The sequence below is a fragment of the Cydia pomonella genome, chromosome 27 (genome assembly GCF_033807575.1).
Source record: "Cydia pomonella isolate Wapato2018A chromosome 27, ilCydPomo1, whole genome shotgun sequence".
NCBI classification, from domain to species: domain Eukaryota; kingdom Metazoa; phylum Arthropoda; class Insecta; order Lepidoptera; family Tortricidae; genus Cydia; species Cydia pomonella.
Window position 1 is genome coordinate 2,351,027 of NC_084729.1, and position 20,320 is coordinate 2,371,346.

General features: G+C 37.9%; 2 protein-coding genes across 3 annotated transcripts; one reads left to right on the forward strand and one right to left on the reverse strand.

Annotated features, from left to right (window-relative positions):
* Positions 1 to 496: 496 nt before the first annotated feature.
* On the reverse strand, positions 497 to 16,291 carry LOC133532741 (gastrula zinc finger protein XlCGF58.1-like). 2 transcript variants are annotated; one of them, XM_061871525.1, is made up of 9 exons: positions 15,953 to 16,291; positions 13,814 to 13,936; positions 12,219 to 12,683; positions 10,273 to 10,469; positions 8,488 to 8,595; positions 6,780 to 6,980; positions 5,832 to 5,943; positions 4,236 to 4,340; positions 497 to 2,170 (listed from the first exon to the last, which is right to left on the reverse strand). In XM_061871525.1, the coding sequence occupies exons 1-9, from the start codon at positions 16,097 to 16,099 to the stop codon at positions 2,036 to 2,038; spliced, it is 1,593 nt and encodes a 530-aa protein (XP_061727509.1). In that variant the 5' UTR covers positions 16,100 to 16,291; the 3' UTR covers positions 497 to 2,035. The 2 variants fall into 2 exon arrangements, with proteins under 2 accessions (XP_061727509.1, XP_061727510.1); XM_061871526.1 differs by lacking the exon at positions 6,780 to 6,980 and having other exon boundaries at positions 15,953 to 16,285.
* A 429-nt stretch (positions 16,292 to 16,720) lies between these two features.
* Positions 16,721 to 19,979, forward strand: LOC133532667 (uncharacterized). Its single transcript, XM_061871430.1, has 4 exons — positions 16,721 to 17,164; positions 17,987 to 18,145; positions 18,600 to 18,702; positions 19,442 to 19,979. Exons 1-4 carry the CDS (start codon positions 16,988 to 16,990, stop codon positions 19,540 to 19,542), a joined length of 540 nt encoding a protein of 179 aa, XP_061727414.1. The 5' UTR covers positions 16,721 to 16,987; the 3' UTR covers positions 19,543 to 19,979.
* The last annotated feature ends 341 nt before the right edge of the window (positions 19,980 to 20,320 follow it).

Below are 20,320 nucleotides of genomic sequence, written 5' to 3' on the forward strand. Positions count from 1 at the left end.
CCGGCTGCTTGTGCGCGTACTTTGAAATCTGGAGCCGTGTACGTGTACAGTCAGCATCAATAGTAGCGGATGAAACAACGCGCCAAAAGTATCTGACATCCCGGATAACTATTTCAAATATAGACAAATTTCTAAGTTTCATGTTCAAAAGTATATCTTTTACAGTCTTAGTTGTTCTATATCAAAGGCATCACTTTTTGTTAAGCTGTTACAGAATGGTAGATACTTATGAAGCGTTATTTGATCCGCTACTTTTGATGCTGACTGTACGCGCACGTCACGCAAGCGGTGTGCCGTTTCTTACAAGGATCTGTATATTACAACGCACACGCATCCGGTGTGCACAGCCCTTTAAGGAGGTGAATTCTATTCAATATATTGTGACGTCACGCCATAGGTACATCTCTCTCGTACCATGATAATTGTCAATAGTAGCAGATTTGACTTGGTAGTAAAATAGCCTATTATAAATTGTGGTTAGTAAATAAGTCCAAGATTATTTATCCAGAAGTATTTATTTGACTTCATTCATAATTTTACATTATTCCTACCCACCAAAAATATGTACCTACCTAGGTAACAAAAACCATTAAGTATGTACTTAGTCAGGTCATAAGTTCTGTCACAAAGGTTTTGACTGATAAAAAAGCTATAGGCACAGATCCTTTATTATTCATATATATGGGTAGAAAACTTATTTAATGCTGAATTACTTACAATATAATTTAACATAATTTGCTATCTCAGTTTTGCATAATTCTGTGTAATATTCGGAAAAAATGTTATAAAAAAACATGCAAAAAATACGCGACCATATCAAGGTGATTTTGCATACTTATTTATGTATCTTTTTTACATGGTAAAATCTTACATAAAGCAAAAGTTGGATTTTTAATTTTCTTAAAATATGTTATTCATGCGTATTGGACTGCCAGAATTGCAACTGTACGCGTTTTACTTATGTGTGTGTGTGTGTGTTCAATTTACTCGTTGGATCGCAGTCAAAAATTAGCGGGTCACTAAAAAATACAAGTTTGAAGGGTGATAGCTGTAGTACAGACTTGTCGGAGAACTATATGCTGGTAATAAAATAACGGTCTAATAAAAGTATGTTCATACAAATAAACAATTGTACCTATTTTATTAATGTGTCCTTGAGTGAGCACTTTGCTGGCATTACTGGAAAATCTTAATGTTTCTGCTTTGCAAGTTCATCGGATTTCATATATATATATGTATATATATGTGAGTATATGTATTTGTATCAATATTATTTATATATATGTATGTTTATGTTTGTATATTTCTTATGACTGTATTGTGTTCGTACATGTATCAATTGTATCACCTATACCTAATGTTTTTGCACCGCCTACAACTTATCTGCTTTGCCTAAAGGTTGACTGGTAGGGGATGCCTTACGGCATTAAATTCGCCTATTGTACAGTGCGTTATGTGCAATAAAGATTAAATAAATAAGTGCGACACTGATTTTTACTCGCTTTTGTAAATAAAGTCGCGATCTAAATTATAAATGAATTATATTACATTTTGATCAGTATAAAACAAGCTTTCAAATCATGGCAAACATTTTTTATTAACCTTTGGTATGTCTGGGAGCAGTTATGCTCTATATATATATATTCAAATTATAAATGGCAAATTTTTGACAAGATCATACGAAAGGTTAAAAGTATGGAAGGTAGAGGTAAGGAATGAAATCTTCATAGGCAGAACTGTTGCAAAAGTGTACAGCTGTCAGCTATAAAATAATAGTTACAAAACTCTCCAGAGTAGCTTTTGACGGTGTAAAGTGCGATGTCTATGATTTGATTTTTTTTCAAATATTCTACGTATTGTAGCGCCACAATTTAAGGTTATTTAAAGGACACTTTTTGGTACATGGAGATTTCATTCCTTACCTCTACATTCCATAGTTAAAAGCTTTATATTACACAGAACTTATGACCTTACTGAAGTACTGAAAAGTATATGAAATGATTCACGTGCACGTGGAGAGGCCTTACAGACTCCGTTACTTCTCCTTGTGTATGGCGGCGAGGTGCGCCTTGAGCGCGACGCGCTGCGCGAAGGCGGCGGGGCAGCGCGCGCACGAGAACGGACGCTCGCCCGTGTGTGTACGCATGTGGTTCTCTAGCACGCGGTTCGTCTGCGATTTGAAAAAAAAAACTAAGAAAACAAGCAAAACGTTCAGTTTCCTTTATGTCAAAGTCGGCTTAAAAAAGGCCTTCGTCACCCGAATAAAATCTGCTCTTCGATTTACACCTTATTCGGTATATTCACATACCATTCGTGCACTACCTGTTCTAAAAACTTACTGTTCTTTATATCCTGCTACCCTAAGGTTGTCTGGAAGAGATCGCTTACAGCGATAAGACCGCCTGTTGCTACCTTTCTTTACATTGTAAATCTGTTTTTTTAAATTTGTCTTCTTTGTGGTGCAATAAAGAATATTTACTTACTTTACTTACTTACTTACCATAAGGATACATCCATATGGATTTTAGAGAGTGTTTTATTAGGTGCATTCATATGAATCATCCCCATCTGTCCCCGCCACACGCGGCGGCGGCCAGGTCACGTTGAGCGGGGACAAACTCTCTCAAAATCGACTCAATTGTTTCGACGTTACAGAAGAATACAAATCTTATAATCCAGTTCCAGACTGATAAAATCTTTTGGTTTTGCCATAGTCGGCTAATAAGTTATTTGCATTTTAGTAATATTTCTAATTAAACTTTCAACAGAATGGCGAAAGCCCGATAAAACTCAACATTTATTTATTGAAGTTATCATAACATTACAGCTTACGCCAAAGCGTTACGTATAATATTTATTACGTTAAAAAATGTATAATATTTATTAGGGCAATTGCCAAAAAATCTTATTATATTCCTAGCTAATACATACTTATAGGCAGCTTATAGGTAATACGTTTTATGGAAGGAAATTCCTTCTTCAATTCATAAAAACCTGCAAAAAGTATCGGCAGCTAAGTTTCAAAAAATCGTAAAATGTATTTTATATTTATTTATTTGTTTTATTTTTTATGTATTTTTTATTTTGAACAGGAGCATTTTTGTATTTTGTATTTTATATTACAAATTAAATTTTTAATGTATTTTGTAATTTGTATTTCAAATACGATGAAGGCAGCATATTTTGCCCAACCCTGGCTTCTATGAAATTTAGCTTTAAGGGCTGGCATCCAGGCCATAAATTTCCAAAAAAAAACCAAACACCACTGATAAAAGGTGGGGAAAAAATTCCAGAAGTTACCACTAGTAACAACTGGGCGCGCACCGCCGGGCTGACTGCGGTGCGCGAAGATAACTTTGCAACGGTCCACTCGCTGCTAACGTACGGCACCGAGCTATGGGGCCGAGCTTCGGACTGGCAGCGAGTGTTCTCGATGCAAAAGAGAGCAGTTCGAGCAATGGCTTCTGGCTTGACCGGTGGGAAACCACAGTATGATGTGCGGTTATGGCCGCGCGTAAGGCGCAAGAGTGAAATGCGTGAACCAGTGCATCAAACGCCGCTCTTCGATTTGGGCATGACGAGTGATCGTGCTCCCCGCACCAACTCTGCAGTGCAGCGTGTTAACGTTGTCCTTCGCTGGAGGGCACAGCTCCGGCCTGCGGGCTGTGTGTCAGGCAGCGCTGTCCGCTTCTTGACGACCCCAAGGCCTTTCACGCAGGCCCACTCCCAGGGTACCGGCTGCCGCAGGCTGTTCTCGCCTTGACTTAATAAAGTTAGGGCTTGACGAACCCCTGCCGCCTTCAAACTGCAATCCGTCTGCTACTACCAGTACCAGTATCTCCATGGATAACGACTCCCCTCCGGTATTATGAGTGCACTAAATAACTTCAGATTTTGGCCAAAATCTCGTATTTCGTTATTTCGCGGTCGCGTATTAGAGAATTAAGTAATGTTGGCCCACGTCCCTCCCTTAGCGGCATATCAATTGTATGTTTCCTCGCGCTCGCCATCGTAATTTATCTGGCCTTATTCATTGTAATATTCCTGTCAAACTACCAGCACCAGGATAGCATTATAAGAGGCCCTTGTACTTCAACGGTCTACTGCTTTGCCGCGAGTTACATCTAGGTATTTGTCTTTAATTACTGTCAATTATTCATAACGCTATTTTTCCCCATAGCCACAATTTATCCGCTACATGTATACCTATATAAAGAGACGCCATAAGCACTTACTCCGAAGCCGCGGCCGCACACGCTGCAGATCTTCGTCTTCGGCAGCGGGATCTTCTCGTGGACGAACTTGTGGTGCGTGCGCAGCCCCCAGCCGTTCACGAAGTACTGCAGCCGATCATTCAAAACATTTTCTTTAATTTGCGGCTTTTCTAGGGTCTTAAGCTATGTTGGACTCCAAAAATTTTTTGATACTAGACACAAACAGAACCGATTGATATAAATATGACAGAATTGACAATTCCACAATAGGGAATATTACGCGAAACTCTGCTTAGGGGGCGCCACTACCACAATCCATCACAATCTGAGGGTCTACCGCGAAACAAGAAAATCGACATTTCGTTATCTATCCTCTCTATCACTCTTGCATATGTGAGCGATGAAGAGGCAGATAACTAAATTTCGATTTTCGCGTCTCCCGGTAGGCCCTTTGTAAACAAACCAACTTGATGCATATTTTATTATCTGTGAAAACTTGTCAAAAAACAGTTCTAGGCACAGTATGTCTAAGTTACTCAATGGTTTACGACATGCTAGTGCGGAACTCTGGCGGCAGAACATTGCAGTAATACTCTCTATTGTCGTGAATTCAACCATAACGTATCCTTTATCCTCTAGCCTTTAGTGCCCCGTTTAAAAATTGGACCCTGTAGATATTTGATCCTTATTTAACATTTTATTGAGTGCCGTAGTAAAGCACCAATTACATCCACACTTTCCGATATCGGCCTGATAATCGTTTTCCGTTTCACGGAATATCAGCACATCGTTAACAATATTTGTCATGTAATAAATACTTTGTCTCTAATTGCCAGAAATATTCAATGTTTGATATTTTTGTATATGAACCATTTTTTTACATTTCAAATATTGTAAACGATGTGCTGATATTTGGTGAAACGGAAAAATACTCTTGCTCGGTACCGAAATCGGGTCTGATATCAGGCCTGAAAAAGAGTGGATGTAATTAGCACTTAAGGTTATTCCTAATTCATAAACGTCTGTCAAATTTAAAAGCTAACAGAGGGGCTTACCGTACAACGTCTGCGACCTAGGTCCGGAGCCTGTTCGAACGAGTGGAAGGTACTCCGCCATACGTCCGTTAAGGACGCAGCTATAAGTGAAAGAGAGAAAGAGACATGCTGACCGGATCAAGGTCGCATTCCGGTACACCCGTATGTTATAACTGTAACCCGTTGTTTATAATCATTTGTGATTTTGACATTTTGTGTCTTTTATAAACGAGGCGAGGAGATTTTCAGTGTATGAATAAAGGGCGAATTACATCCACACTGGCTATCGCCCGATGTCCAGCCCGACATCGGGCCCGAGTAAGAGTATTTTCCTGTTTCACCAAATATCAGCACATCTTTTACAATATTTGACATGTAAAAAAATACTTAGACTCTTATTGCCAAAAATGTTCAATGTTTGATATTTTTGCATATGAACCATTTTTTTATTTAAAAAATATTGTTAACAAAGTGCTGATATTCCGTAAAAAAAAACGATTATCAGGCCCGACATCGAGACTGACTTCAGGCCCGATATCAGGAAGTATGGATGTAATTTGCCCTTAAACAAATATAAAGTTACCTTGTCGCACAGCGGGCAGTGGTGGCGGGACTGGTTGGAGTGGAACAGCTTCATGTGGTTGTTCATGTAGTTTTTACGGGAAAACACTTTTCCACACTCAGGACATGGGACGCTAGAACAATATATACTGTATAGTATATTATGTATAAAGTTTACGATAACGAAGAAGAATGAGAAGTCAGAGATGGCAGCCATTTCTTTAACAAAATAAACCTTATTTTCTTAAGGCTGTCTTTAACACAATCCGGTCAGTAATTAAGAAGTTTGAAATGGCAACCATTTTTCTAAAAATACAAACCTTATTTTCTTAATAAAACAAGGCTATGTCTTTAACATAATCCGGTCAGTAATTGAGAAATTTGAAATGGCAGCCATTTTCCTAACAATACTGACTTTATTTTCCTAATAAAATAAGGCTATGTCTTTAACACAATCCGGTCAGTAAGTGAGAAGTTTGAAATGGCAGCCATTTTTCTAACAAATCAAACCATATTTTCTTAATAAGGCTACGTGTTTAAACGCATTCCGTCCAGTAAGTACAAACTTCAAGTTAGAAATGTCACGTTTCTAAGCTAACTTTTTTCTGCGGCCGATGTCTCTGCGATTGGCTTAAATGGCGTTTGTAATTAGCAATGTTGTTATAAAGGTATGATCACACTCCACGCACTAAGCGCGGTCTACATTTACTACCTATGTCTTTTGACACAATCCGTCCAGTAAGTGAGAACTCTAAAATGGCAGCCGTTTTTCTAACAAAAGACACCTTATTTTCTTAATAAGATACAGATACAGATACAGGCTTAGCCTAGTTTGGGTTCCACCAGATATTTCTTATATGGAAAAATTGTTACTGGTAAACAATAAAAAAAAAAAAAAATTTTTTTGAAGTCTACGTGTTTAAACGCATTCCGTCCAGAAAGTTCAAGTAAAAAATGTCACATTTCTAACCTAACTTTTTTCTGCGGCCGATGTCTCTGCGACTGGCTGAGATGGCGCCGGTACTTGGCCGGGGTGAGGAAGGAGCGGTCGCACTCGACGCAGTAGGCGGGCCCGGTCCGCTCGTGCGCGTCGCGCGCGTGGCGCCGCAGCCGCTCCCACGTCGGGAAGCGCGCGCCGCAGCACGAGCACGTGGCGGGCAGGTGGTGCCGGCTGACGGAATACCGTAGGGAGGGCGACACATGTTCAATTTTATAAAGAAATCTACTAAAATAGATAACAAATGAACTATTTATCGCAAGTGTTTATTAAAATAATATATGGAAATGATAAAAAAATATAGGACCTGAAAGTTTTAATATTAAAGGTTTTATTTTATTTCCAAAAAGGAATAAAGTAAGGGTACCATTCGATTCCTTACATTATATCCAAAAAAATGTTGTATAGCAAATATATACGTAAACGCATATTTCACCGACAAAATCGCAATTTTAATGTTTATCATACTTCAAGATGGGCTCTCGGAGACCGTGACGTCACGTTTGCTTTTCGTTTTGTTGGGGGCGTTTCGCGAGTGAAGTACGACTGTCCGACTTTAACTATCATTTCTGACTTTTGTATTGCTTTAATGCAATGGGTCCCATATAGACATTTGATTCTAAAAACGAACCTGAACGATTGATACCATTAATAAAAAAATGTCATCTAACATATTCTCGCCCGTGGCATACAATGTTTTTCATCACAACTAAATTTTAATCGATATAATCCTTAAATACGGATTTGACAGTTTAAAATATATTTACACAATTTTCGATTGTGGCTGAATGCCGGATAGGTATGTCTTCGATGCTTAACCTGTTAAAAATACTATATGACAGGCCATTTCAAACATTCATCTAAAATATTATAATTTTTAACAGGTTAAGCATCGAAGGCACAGACCTATCCGGCATTCAGCCACGATTGAAAAAAAAATCTAAACGGCTATAAAATTAAATATTTTTTCAACATACACAAAAAAATAATTAAAAGATATATTTTGAAAGTGAAATTCGTTTATAAAGTTATCAAAGACATCAAAGTAAACTCAATTGAGTAGACGATATAAAAACCATATATCTAATTTAAAAGAAACCATCTCAATATGCTGGCATAAAATAACACCGTTTACGAGCAAGTGTGATTTAAAAAAAAGTTTTAATCTGTATGTGTGCGCCATGCACGTAAGAAAAAGTGACCAAGGCCACCAATGTCAAGGGCTGAGGAAATCGTAACAACAGAGGGCCTACCGCGAACCACGTTTGACGTGTTGCCCCTCTGTCGCACTTGTAAATTCGTACGTAAGTGTGACAGGGAGGCAACACGTCGGACGTGGTTCGCGGTAGGCCCTCAGTTCGTCCGAGTAACGGTGATATTCGACGAAATTTATATACATAACAGTATTGTATTTCTGCTTAAAGTAATTCAAACCAAATCAATTTCATTTGTATCCTATAGTGTTTTTTTAATAACCGTACCTAAAAGAAATACTTTGTTTTACAAGGGGGCAAAGCTGTTGTTTCAAGCGTAGCGACTGATAAATTCACTACTTGCCATGATATTGACAACGAAAATCGAAAATAAAAAGCTTTTGGTAAGAAAACTGATGTATGGAGTGAACGCTCTATGTTTACATATTTCTGTATGGTTTTACGAAGTCGGTTAAGTAGATACTTACATGACATGCTTCTCCAAAGATTTCTTAGTGTTAACAGTGCGGTCGCAATGTGCGCAGATATACTTGGAGTGCAACTGCTTCTCGTGGTGATGGTACCAATGCTTGTTGCTGGAACAACAGTTATTTATATTCACCGTGGGCCAATTAAACCTGACAGATTTTAAAGGTGTATTCTTGACCGTAGTTACCGTAAAATATCATACGTTTCCTGAAATCGGTTTTAGAGATAATGTAAATCTTTGTAAAAATGTGTTTGTGTTATAACTTAGTGAAAACGCCTTTTTGGCTGCGACGCTGCCACTATGTGACTTGGTTTAGATATGCCTACTGACAGACATTTGTTTTAAATAGTGTCCGACCGAAGTTTCGGCAGGTTTCGGCATAAAAATCGTGTTTCGGCCAAAGGTTCGGTTTCGGCGCAAAAACTGCCAAACCTTTCGGTCCCACCGAAACTTTATGACCTTGTACTTTCGTATCTATTTTTTTAGTGTACAGACTGTTCAATTTACTACGCGGACACTCAAAATGGATATATAATTAAATTAGTAGGTCTAGAAATGTTTTATTTTCATAAACGCAATAAAACGGAACACAACGACGTAGAAGAGATAATAGAATGTAAATAAATTCGTAACTTTACATAAATGCCTGCATATACATATATTCGTTTAAATTAAATGTTCTTATGTTTTAGCTTCTCGCCTACACTCTCTTAAGTTCATCTTGACAATCTCCCAGTACCTACTTACCACTCCTTTTAATTCATTAGCTCCACTGTCTGACCAGCACAGTGCGGTACCTTTTTTTTTTTTTAATACTACGTCGGTGGCAAATAAGCATACGGCCCGCCTGATGGTAAGCAGTCTCCGTAGCCTATATACGCCTGCAACTCCAGAGGAGTTACATGCGCGTTGCCGACCCTAAACCAGCCCCCCCCCCCCCCTCTCGTTGAGCTCTGGCAACCTTACTTACCCGCAGGAACACAACACTATGAGTAGGGTCTAGTGTTATTTGGCTGCGGTTTTCTGTAAGATGGAGGTACTTCCCCACCACAAAACCATGACCTACCTACCTACCAAATCATGATTTTTTTACACATGTGCACTTTGGTTTCCTCTTATTCTATATATTGTAAAAAGTATCCACGAATGGAGTGTCGATACAAACCCGACAGGGTTTCACGGCACTTTTCTGTTTAGTTCAATGTAAGATATTTTATAGAATAAATTTAAAAAATATATATATGGAAACCCAATGAAGTCCTATTGGACTTACACCCTATTGTGCTTGAGTGTCTTTTTTTGTTTGCTTATCCGTTGCTGTATGTACTAATTTTTTGCGACAATAAATGACTAATTATTTTATTATAAAAAAAATTTAAAAGCAGAATGTTTAACTCAGGAGAAAAGCTTCATTTCAGCCTCGGACTATTCGAGCGCCAAACTACCTCTATTGAAATGAGTGTCTTTCATCCCTTGGTTAACAATCTACTATTAGTAAAATCCTGTACAGGTAGCCGCGATTGTTGGTTTGCAATTCTTTTGACCATTTTACGCTTTTTATAGGTCCCTTTATTGTATATTTTTCTGATATTTTAAACTGTCCCTACGCTAACGTCTGCTTTCTGAAATTTCGCGAACCGATATCACCCGACTTACATATGTATGCAAATTTTCAGCTTCATCGGAAACCGGGAAGCGGGTCAAATTTAACTTGCAAGATTTGTCCCATACATACTAACAGGGCAAGTTAAATAAAGGCTTGTAAAACCAAAAAAATACTTACTCAAAATCAGCTCCACACTTCAAACACCGATATCTAAACCTATGCATCTGCAGATGCTTCCCCTTGTCGCGGCTCGCCACGACACGTCCGCACAGCGAGCACCGGTTGACTGGGTGAGATCGCCAGCTGTGCAGCTCTAAGTCCCACAGGGACTTGTACGGGAAAGCGCATTGGGGACACTTTCCTGGTTTTGATCGCTAAAAAAAGAATTGATGATCAAACGAACTTCTTGAAGTGAAGTTCGATCGATTTTATATGAGTCACTTCATTTAAAAAAAAAAACTGTTTATTATAATAAAGTTAGTTACAGAGTTATACTTTTTTTTTACTTAGCATAACCTATTTATTATTTATTTGAAGATATAAATACTAATACTCTGGCAAAATAATTCGATAGTAGAAATACACGCAAAAATAACTGAATATTTTTTACAAATATTTCACTTTGATACAAGCTTTTATCGCAGACTGTACTTTTCTTTCCACAGGCAACTAATACTCATCGAGACAATTCTAAAAAACCCAAACACAATTAGTTTGCGTTGTTTTATCACAGAGTTCCCATGGCACCTCCATGTCATCATATCATTGTCATCCGATTTACATATGTATGCAAAATTTCAGCTCAATTGGGAAGTGGGTCTAGCTTCCAAGATTTGAAGATGGACATGACATGGCAAGTTAATGCCTATGAAGATTGAGATCAACGGAACAACGAGATTATAGATCAATATGTACGTACATATAAAATATAACTATATATTTTTGGAATTGTAGCATAATTAGTGATGGGCAGCTTGTAAGTTTCCAAAGTGAAACTTACACTTAAATTTCATGTAAGTTTCAAATGGAAAATTTCGCTTGTTTCTTTTATTTATTTTTCGGTTTTCGAGTTTTTAGCGAACAGATATAGACGCTGCGGGCGAAATAGATACTATAATATTTTTAAATATATTTAAAAGCTCTGCCTCTGCCTGCTTTTCTGTCTCAATTTTTCTGTTCAAATTTTATTTATATCAGAATTACAGCATGTCTAATAGAATGAAACGCCAAGTGCAGAATATGAGAGAGTAAAATGAAATATCATGTAGGTGTAGGTACATAATATGTTTAGTATATATGACACCATCAGATTGTGCACCCGTTAGTTTATAATCTAACGTAGGTTAGGTTAGTTTGTAATCTAACTACCGTCAGTTTATAATTTAACTAGCGAGATTATAAACTGACGAATGTTTACAATTTTACGGTGACATTTATATACGAAACAAAACAAATAGCAGATGTGAAAAAAAAAGGAAATAGGGCGCAGCGTAACCTGGTCTTGAACTTCCATCCACCACCACCATCACCGTATAACAACCGGGTACGATTACCCCTTACCCACGCGGCTACTGTCATCTAACCTCGAATTTTTCGATGACAATTCGTTCTACTGACGTCAGAAGTAGCAGATAAGTTACATGAAATTTAAGTGTAAAGACGACCAGTTTGGCCTAGTGGGTAGTTACCCTGCCTACGAAGCCGATGATCCCGGGTTCAAATCCTGGTAAGAGCATTTATTCGTGTGATGAGCATGGATATTTGTTCCCGAGTCATGGGTGTTTTCTATCTATTTAAGTATTTATAAATATTTATATATTATATATATAATTGTCTAAGTACCCTCAACACAAGCCTTATTGAGCTTACTGTGGGACTTAGTCAATTTGTGTAATAATGTCCTATAATATTTATTAATTTATTTATAAGCGTAATTTATTTGGTAACATTTCAATCAGAAACATTTCCTGTAAATTATGTAATTTTCAACAGTTATATGTCACCGTTAAGGAAATATGTGAAATGTTTCAGAAATTGCCCATCGCTAAGCATAATTTGAGAAGGGGAAAACCCTACCCATGAGAAGAAGGCATACTACGAGTAACAAACCTAAGGGCATATACCTGTCTATGCATAGTCTTCTTATGGTCGTAGACATCAGTTCTGCTCACGAACCAAAACCCGCAGACGTCACACTTGTGCGGCCGACTGGCATCTTCCTCTCTTTCTCTCTCTAATATCTCTCCTACCTCCTTCTCGCTCAGACATATCTCACTAAAATACTTCTCAGGATTTCTCATGTCCAATCCGTTATCTAGTTTCTTAAATTCTCTTTTTTCTGTATCTTTCTTATATTTCTTTGTTGTTTTAATAATTTTTAACTCATTTTCATCTTTGATATTGTCACTGTAAGTGTCAATATTATCAATTTCCAAATTATCTTCTATTTCTTCTTTTATGTGTGTATCTGAGTTGTCTATAAATAATTCTACTTCGTTTTTGGACTCTATGGCTATGGATTCTTCTATGCTGCAGTCATATTCCTCTTTGTGTGTGTGTGTTAATGTGGATAAAGATTTTAGTGAAACCTGTAACCAAGATATAGTTTATTTTACAAGTAGGCATATAACAATGCGCTTATGAACGTCAAATAAAGCTACGCCGGCTCTAACCCTACACCTCTGTCCCGAGAAGATTTAGGTCCCTCCTAAATTGTAGGAGGTCCCAATATGGGACCGGCAAGAAATTCAGATTTTTTTTAAACCATCTTTAAATCGAATTTTCACGACCGCTCCCATTTATTTGTGTGATGAGCATGGATATTAAATTTGTTCCTGAGTCATGGGTGTTTTCTATGTATTTAAGTATTATTATTTATTTATCGTATGGCGTTTACACACTGGTTACATACATATAAAAAACTCAATTCAAAATTTACATAATTAATTAATTTTATTTATTTATTTTTTTATTTAGTATTTATAAATATTTATATATTATGTATATCGTTGTCTAAGTACCCTCAACACAAGCCTTATTGTGCTTACTGTGGGACTTAGTAAATAGTATTTTTTTTTTTTCAATCAATTGTGAAAAGAGTTCATAACACTTTTAGCGCTAAAGTCGGCAATTGAAGCATGCAGCTGTAGCAGATCAAACAACTTTATCAGTACGATAACGTTTTATAAATTTGCCGCTTTTTTCTACTGACGGGTATGGCTTGACAGACTATACAACATACAAAACTGCCGAACCTTTCGACCGCGCAGATATGTTATTTTTCGTAGTGACGACCAAAGAATCGGTTTCGGTTTTGACAGGTTTGCCTCACCCGAGCCAATTTGCTCGGCAAGATGGCGTCAGTCAGCTGTTCAAAATGGCGCCGCGCGTAATGACTGCAGTGGCTTGCGTTTCTTTTATTTGCTATTTAAAACAATTCGAATAAAAGAAGGACACGACAATTTGCAGCACTCGTTATTTTTTTTCCAACATTGTCATGTTTTAACAACTTTTAACGTAAGTACGTGAACAAAATAACCACGGGCACCATAAACAAACACGTCTATACTGACGCGCGGCAAACGTCTGAGGCGCCTTTGAGCATGCCGAAAAACCGACACCGAGCGGCTCGGTAAATGTCGCCCTCGGCCGAGGCACGTCTACACTGGCCGTTTTGTGCGCGAAGAAATTGCCTAGTAAGTATATATTTTAAGAATACCTGCTCAGTATGAGCCACTGATAGCAAGTACTGTGCGCGTTGCAGCGTGTTCCGGAACCGCTGGGTGCGCCGCAGCAGCGCCTGGCACTCCCAGCATAGGAGAATATTCAGATATTTGTATTCCTAGAACAACAACAAATCTGATTTAACTTTCACGATTTTTTAAACATAATTAAATTTCTTAAATTTAATAATTAAAATTTCCCGTGGTCTCGGAGAATACTGGCTAAATATGACATCAACATCTAGCCGCGCGAGTTTTTCGAACTACCCGCACTTGGTCTTGTTTATCAACTTGAACGCTTTGCGGACTAGGGATGTTACTCTGTTGACACACAACACTAACGATATTCGATTTTTCGACTGCCAAAGACCAAGAACCACCAAGTGCGGGTAGAAAATGTTGATGTCAACTTTAGCCAGTCTTTTCCGAAACCAAGTTGACAACGCCGTACTCAAAACGTCGAAGGTACTTAAATTTAAAACTCAATACGCGATCAAGTAGCGTTTCTATAACTTCAACTTCAACATTTATTCAGCAAATAGGCCACAAGGGCACTTTTACACGTCAACATGGAATTTACATACAAGCAAAAACAAGCATATCAACAATTATAAAAGTTGAAATTTTCACAACAAACATGATATTTTTGTCGTTTTTTGTGTAATGTGTGACTTGCACTTGGCCCTTTTTTTTTTTGTTGAAGTGGCTATTGGGTGAGCTAAGTGGAGCATGGTACATGCTCTCCTATTCTCGTAATGGAAGCCTCTGCCTAATAGCTCTTATTTTTATATTAGGAATAAGATTTATTTATGATTGCTTTTTATTTTTTATTTTTTTTGTTTTAACACAGATTTCTATGTTAATAAAGATATGAAATAAATATTTTTTAAAGTATAACACACAATGGCTTAGCTAGCATGGGTGGCACCGGTGCGGAAATTCTGGGTGTAACCCCAAATATCAATCAAAATTGTAAAATATATATAAAAAAACGAATAATCCTTTGTTGCCTCTGTGCGCATTCTATGCAGCAATTCGAATATTCGACCTGTTCTGATATTCGAATATTCGACTGCGCAGTTTTCGAATATTCGCAAATATTACTCGAAAAAAAAACACCGTTTTGCCGGGTATTTATTTTGAATGAGGAGCGGTAGAGGTAATGGAAAGGACGAAAAATGTTCAAGTTAATTAAACTTAACTCAACTTATTCCCTTCATTGAAACTGGTATTAAAAAAAAAACTGAACATTTGTTTACATATTTAAATCGGGTGAAAATGCAATATTATGGTACCATCAACCTGATCTGATGATGGAGGCAGGAGGTGGCCATAGGAACTCTATGATAAAACAACGCAACCTAATTGTGTTTGGGGTTTTTAGAATTGTCTCTATGAGTATTAGTTGCCTGTGGAAAGAAAAGTACAGTCAGCGATAAAACCTTGTACCAAAAATGATTTTAACCTTTTTTGTAAAAGCTAGTTTTTGCAAAGTGTTACTTGTTACTTTTTGACATCTATCAATAAGGATATTTGGACTGTCTCATAGTGGCAAAATCGCGATCAAACAGGCGTTTTGCACTAAGTAACAATAAAATTAACTAATTTAAACTCTGAAACTAGGCGAATTGTAAAAAAAAATATGATCAGGAATAATACTGTCAAAATCTCTCATGTTCCTTGTGGGCATGTTGTATATTATGTCCTTAATGGCAGTATTGCAAACTGTCACAGTTTTACAAATTATTATTGGTGGTGCTACTGATGTTCACGGTCAGGTGTCACCCCTAAATGGGTGACACCCGGGGCGGACTGCCCCCGCCGCCCCCCTCTAGCTATCCTTAGTTACTTCTATGGAACCCAGGATCTGCTTTAGTTCCTCTTAAGCCGCACAGTGCGTACCATTTAGGCTCTAGGGTGTGAGGATGAACACCCTGCCGAAGGCCAGAGGTGCGGTGATAGAAAGTGGCCGTTGGCATCATGTCAGACAATTCCTCCGAGCACAGCGATATTTAGGCATCATTTGGACAGCATTCATCATCATAGGCATTGTTGGTCAAAAGTATTCAAAATTCAATGACGCAAATGGCAGTATTCGGAAAGAGGTCCAACAAAAACTGTCTGAAAAAACTTACCTCTAGCGTTTGTTTATTTCCTAAGAGACAGAAGTACATTTCGTAATTCGTCAAGGGCGATAAACTCCGGTTTGCACTGAGGCATCCGTGGCATAATACCTCTTCGGTTTCCCTTTTCACTGCATACATTTTTACAAAATATTGCATTCAACACTGAAACGAGTTAACAGTTTAACAGTCAACAGCAGTGAGCACAAGCACTTTTAGGAGGTTTTATAAGGGATAATGAATTGAGTGGTAACTGATATAGTAAAACCATGTTTGCTGTTTACAAATCGCCTTAATCATCAAAATACTACAGAATGATGTGAATCCTAAACACGTTCAACGCAAGTTAGGTGATGAAACTGTCAGTGTCAATGTCATTTTTATTTAGTGGCAACACTGCTCCTGCAGATGTCTACTTTTAGTTCAGCTACTCGTCACTAGATGGAAGTAAGTATCAAATATCAAATATCAAACATTTATTCAGCAAATAGGCCACAGGGGCACTTTTACATGTCCATTTTTACAAACAATAAATTAAAAAAAAAAAAACAATTACAAATATCGAATCTATGAAATAATAAATAATAATTACAGCTCCAGTACAACACTGAAACCAGACTTTTTATAAATAGCCACATGCTTCAGCTACTCGCCAATAGAGAGCCTTGACAGGAGTATTATTTACGTTTTGCCATGTAACATTTGTTTTATCAAATTATGAAATATTGATTCCATATCGAACTAAATTTTCGTTTTAATTAACTAAATTTAAGGTATTATATACTCCGTGGTAAAAACGAAACGCAATTTTATCGATTTTTAATTACATGCGATCAGCTGGAAAAAAATGTGTACATAACAGAAAACACTGTACTGTACTTAGTGTAATGTAAACTCAAGAACGAATCCAAATAGAAATCTTTATTTATAACGCCAATTTACTAGTCACAAATCCTGAGATAGTCCTGAATGTCAAATGAAATTTATTACTGATTCTTCAAAAGGAATATAAGTTGAAAAACCCTTCTTTAGTCGCAACTAGGCAAAATGGAAGAAATGGTAGATACTCCAGGGTCCGAATTCCCGCAAATGCCGGCTCCTGAGCCAGCCAAGCAGTGTTGCATTTGTATGAAGAAGGACCAGAAATTGCTGCATCTTTGCTTGATCAACGGGGGTGGCAACAGTTTGTTCTCGTTACTGTGTGACGACCAAGACGACTCTCCGGTATGAATCTAAAATTATTTTAATATTTATTAGGCGGGTCCACGCAGAATGCCTCGTGAGGAAATTGCCGCGCGAAGAGCTCGGTCTGAGTAGACGTGCCTCGTCCGCATTGCCTCGGGCGAGGCATGTCTCCACCGACCGAATAGCTTCGCGCGGCAATTTCCTAGCGAGGTGCCTCGTTCTACTTAATGCCTATTAACTTTTTGCAGTTCATTTCTTATGCTTATGAAGTGGCTAGATGTAAATATAAATTTAAATATTTTGCTCATCTTTAATAAGTTATTTTTTATTTTTGTTCATATTATTAATTATAAAGCTTTTTATCTCGTGCATGAGAGGAGGCCTGTGTCCAGGACGTATATAGGCTTAATTATTATTATTATTATGAAGCTATAATTTGTTCTTTACCCCTCAATTTTCCAATTATTTCTACCACTAAAGTCTCTATTTCTAGTGGACGGCAAGCACGAAGAATTTCGGACATTGAGCCGCCATTTCCTAACTCTATGGCGTTAAGATTTTTACGGAAGTAAATGTTTGGCCAATAAGATTTATTTATCCTAGAATTTTTATTTAAATGCACAAACTAACTTCATACTGAAGATAATAAATAAATATTATAGGGACATTTTTACATTAATTAACTAAGTCCCACGGTAAGCCAAGAAGCCAAATCCTAATCCAAATAAAAGAAATATCTTAAACATTTTCAAGGTCGAAAACGCTGTGTATGTTGGATCAACTTGGATCCTTGGAATTGTATACTCAATAAAATATTTTTAATACGTAAATTCCAGTCCTAACATCCTATTGTTATTTTAGGACGACAACAAAGAACCCACGCGCTTAATAATCTGCTGGGAGTGCGACGCCATCATGTCCAACGTCGTATGTTTCCGCCAGCAGGCCTGTAAGGCTCAGAAGCGCCTTTCTAGCATCGCTGAAGGACGGTCCATGTCGCAAAACACCTTTGTTCTTATAGTAAGTACCTACTGGTTACAGCACTATAGCAGTGTTATCTTGACTAACTCGTCTTAGAGTTGATCAAAGAAGCAAAGTCTTTGTCGGAGTGCACGGTTGATATTGGGCTGGACCTGTAGCCACGCACGTCAGTTGGCGTCTTTGGTCTTTGGTAATCAAAGGGACTAAAGGGTTAAATATAAATAATTACATATAACAAATTAATATTCGCGCACTGACGATGCTCATTGAGCTCCTGATGGCCGCACCCCAGTGTGATCTGTTTGCGTCTGGATGGGCACATGCCACAATACACGCATTCAACACACACACACATGTGTACCGTGAATGCTTGAAGTATTGTGAGATGATGGATGATAGGCTAGCTACCTGTATGTGATTTTTTTTTTACTTTTAAACCTGTTTCGGTATAAAAAAATCCGATAGGACTTAACATTCTCTGCACATTTTCCAGCCACCGTCGTCAGGAGCCCGCAGCTCGGGTCCCGAGGCTATCCTCGAGTACCGCACACAAACACACGACCTGACGCAGCCGGTGTTCCGCATCGTGCGTTACGGTAATGATTGATTTATGTTTTTATTTTGGCCACTCTCAGTATTTTACAGCTGTCGCCAGTATAGGGTTTACCTGTCAGTCTTACGAAAAGTGTCAGAGTGCGAAATGCTTTTATTTTTTAAAGTTTATCGCCTGGATGTACAGGGCTAGCTTTAAGCCAAATATCACAGAACAAAAATTAAAACCTATGCTGGCGCCATCTATCAACACCTTTAATAGTTTCAAACTCCAGGCGTATTTTTCGTAGCTTGCCAACTGCCATACCTCAACATCCTTAGGGTAACTAACAGGGGCGGTGCGTAAAAATATACGCTGGCTAAGCCGGGGTTTGTTTGGCTTGCTGTACTTTGGTATTTTTAGAATGGCACCTTTAAGGTGCGTAGGTATTCTGTCAGGTAGGTACACTATTCCTGTAACACTATGACTATGCAGATGTTTACAGAAACAATGTTTCAGCTCACTAGTGGACGGTCTGAGATACAATGAACTTGGCGATAAATAATCGTGTTTACCGCAACTGTTCCTATGTTTCAGAAACGCGTGGATTTCGATTTCTGTTACTGAAACCGTGTTTCTAAACAAAATTTTGATAGTGAATACGCGGTTTAAGTTCTCAGCTGTGTCTTAATGAGTAAGCCGGTAGGAATCGAGTTCAATAGACACTCCGTCACGGCAAAGAGAATTAAGTAGTTATATATATCTTTGGTCACGGTAACTGAAAACTGTGATTATATTTCCAGTGCTACCTGATGGCTCCGCTGCGTCGCTACCTTCGGCACAAGAAGACTCGGGACATCCCTCATCGCTACTGGAGCTGCTGGAAGGGATCCACCGTAACTAAAGGGATTATTACAACTATTACATCTATCCTTTCGTGCGACACTTTCAAATATCTTGTTGCTAAGAGGAACAGGGAAACAATATATACTTTTCTTTGTCCCTCTCAGAGAAAGCGTCTTGGAAAAGGAAAGATCTAAGAGCTCCCTTATTTATAGAAAAGTGTAGATTACCGGTCGGGTGTGATAACTCGACTATACTCTAGCAAGCCACCTTCCTTGCTAGAAAAAGCAGCGGAATTTAAAATTGGTATGGATAATTGATTTCTGGCGCCTACATTTTTCAAATTTGCTGCCTTTTTTTACTGACAAAGCTGACTTGCCAGAGTATATTTTGTACCTACTCTAAAAAAAACATTAAACAAGGCCCACGGGAAAATAAAGTTTGAGGAATAAAGAATTTTTTCAAGTCTAATTTGTTGTTTCTCGCCAACAAATTAGCGGGATTTTTTAATATTTGTTCTCTCATGAATAAATAAATTACTTAAAAAAGTTTATCACAAAGCTACACTAAGTTTGTATTTTTATTTCAGAGTAAGTACCTACAGCGTGGTCATCATGAAGACAAAAATAACAATAATCCGTTAGGTTATCATTATGACTGTCATGAGAATCAAGCAACATTTTTTTTTATAAAATGACCTACTTAATTCTGAAAGGTATTGCGGAACGATGAATTAAATCAGGAGTTTCCAAACCTCGGCCTGCGGGCCAAATCCGGCCCGCAAGGCGTTCCAATCCCCACACGAACCCACAATAAAAACTGGTATTGTAGCGAAAAAT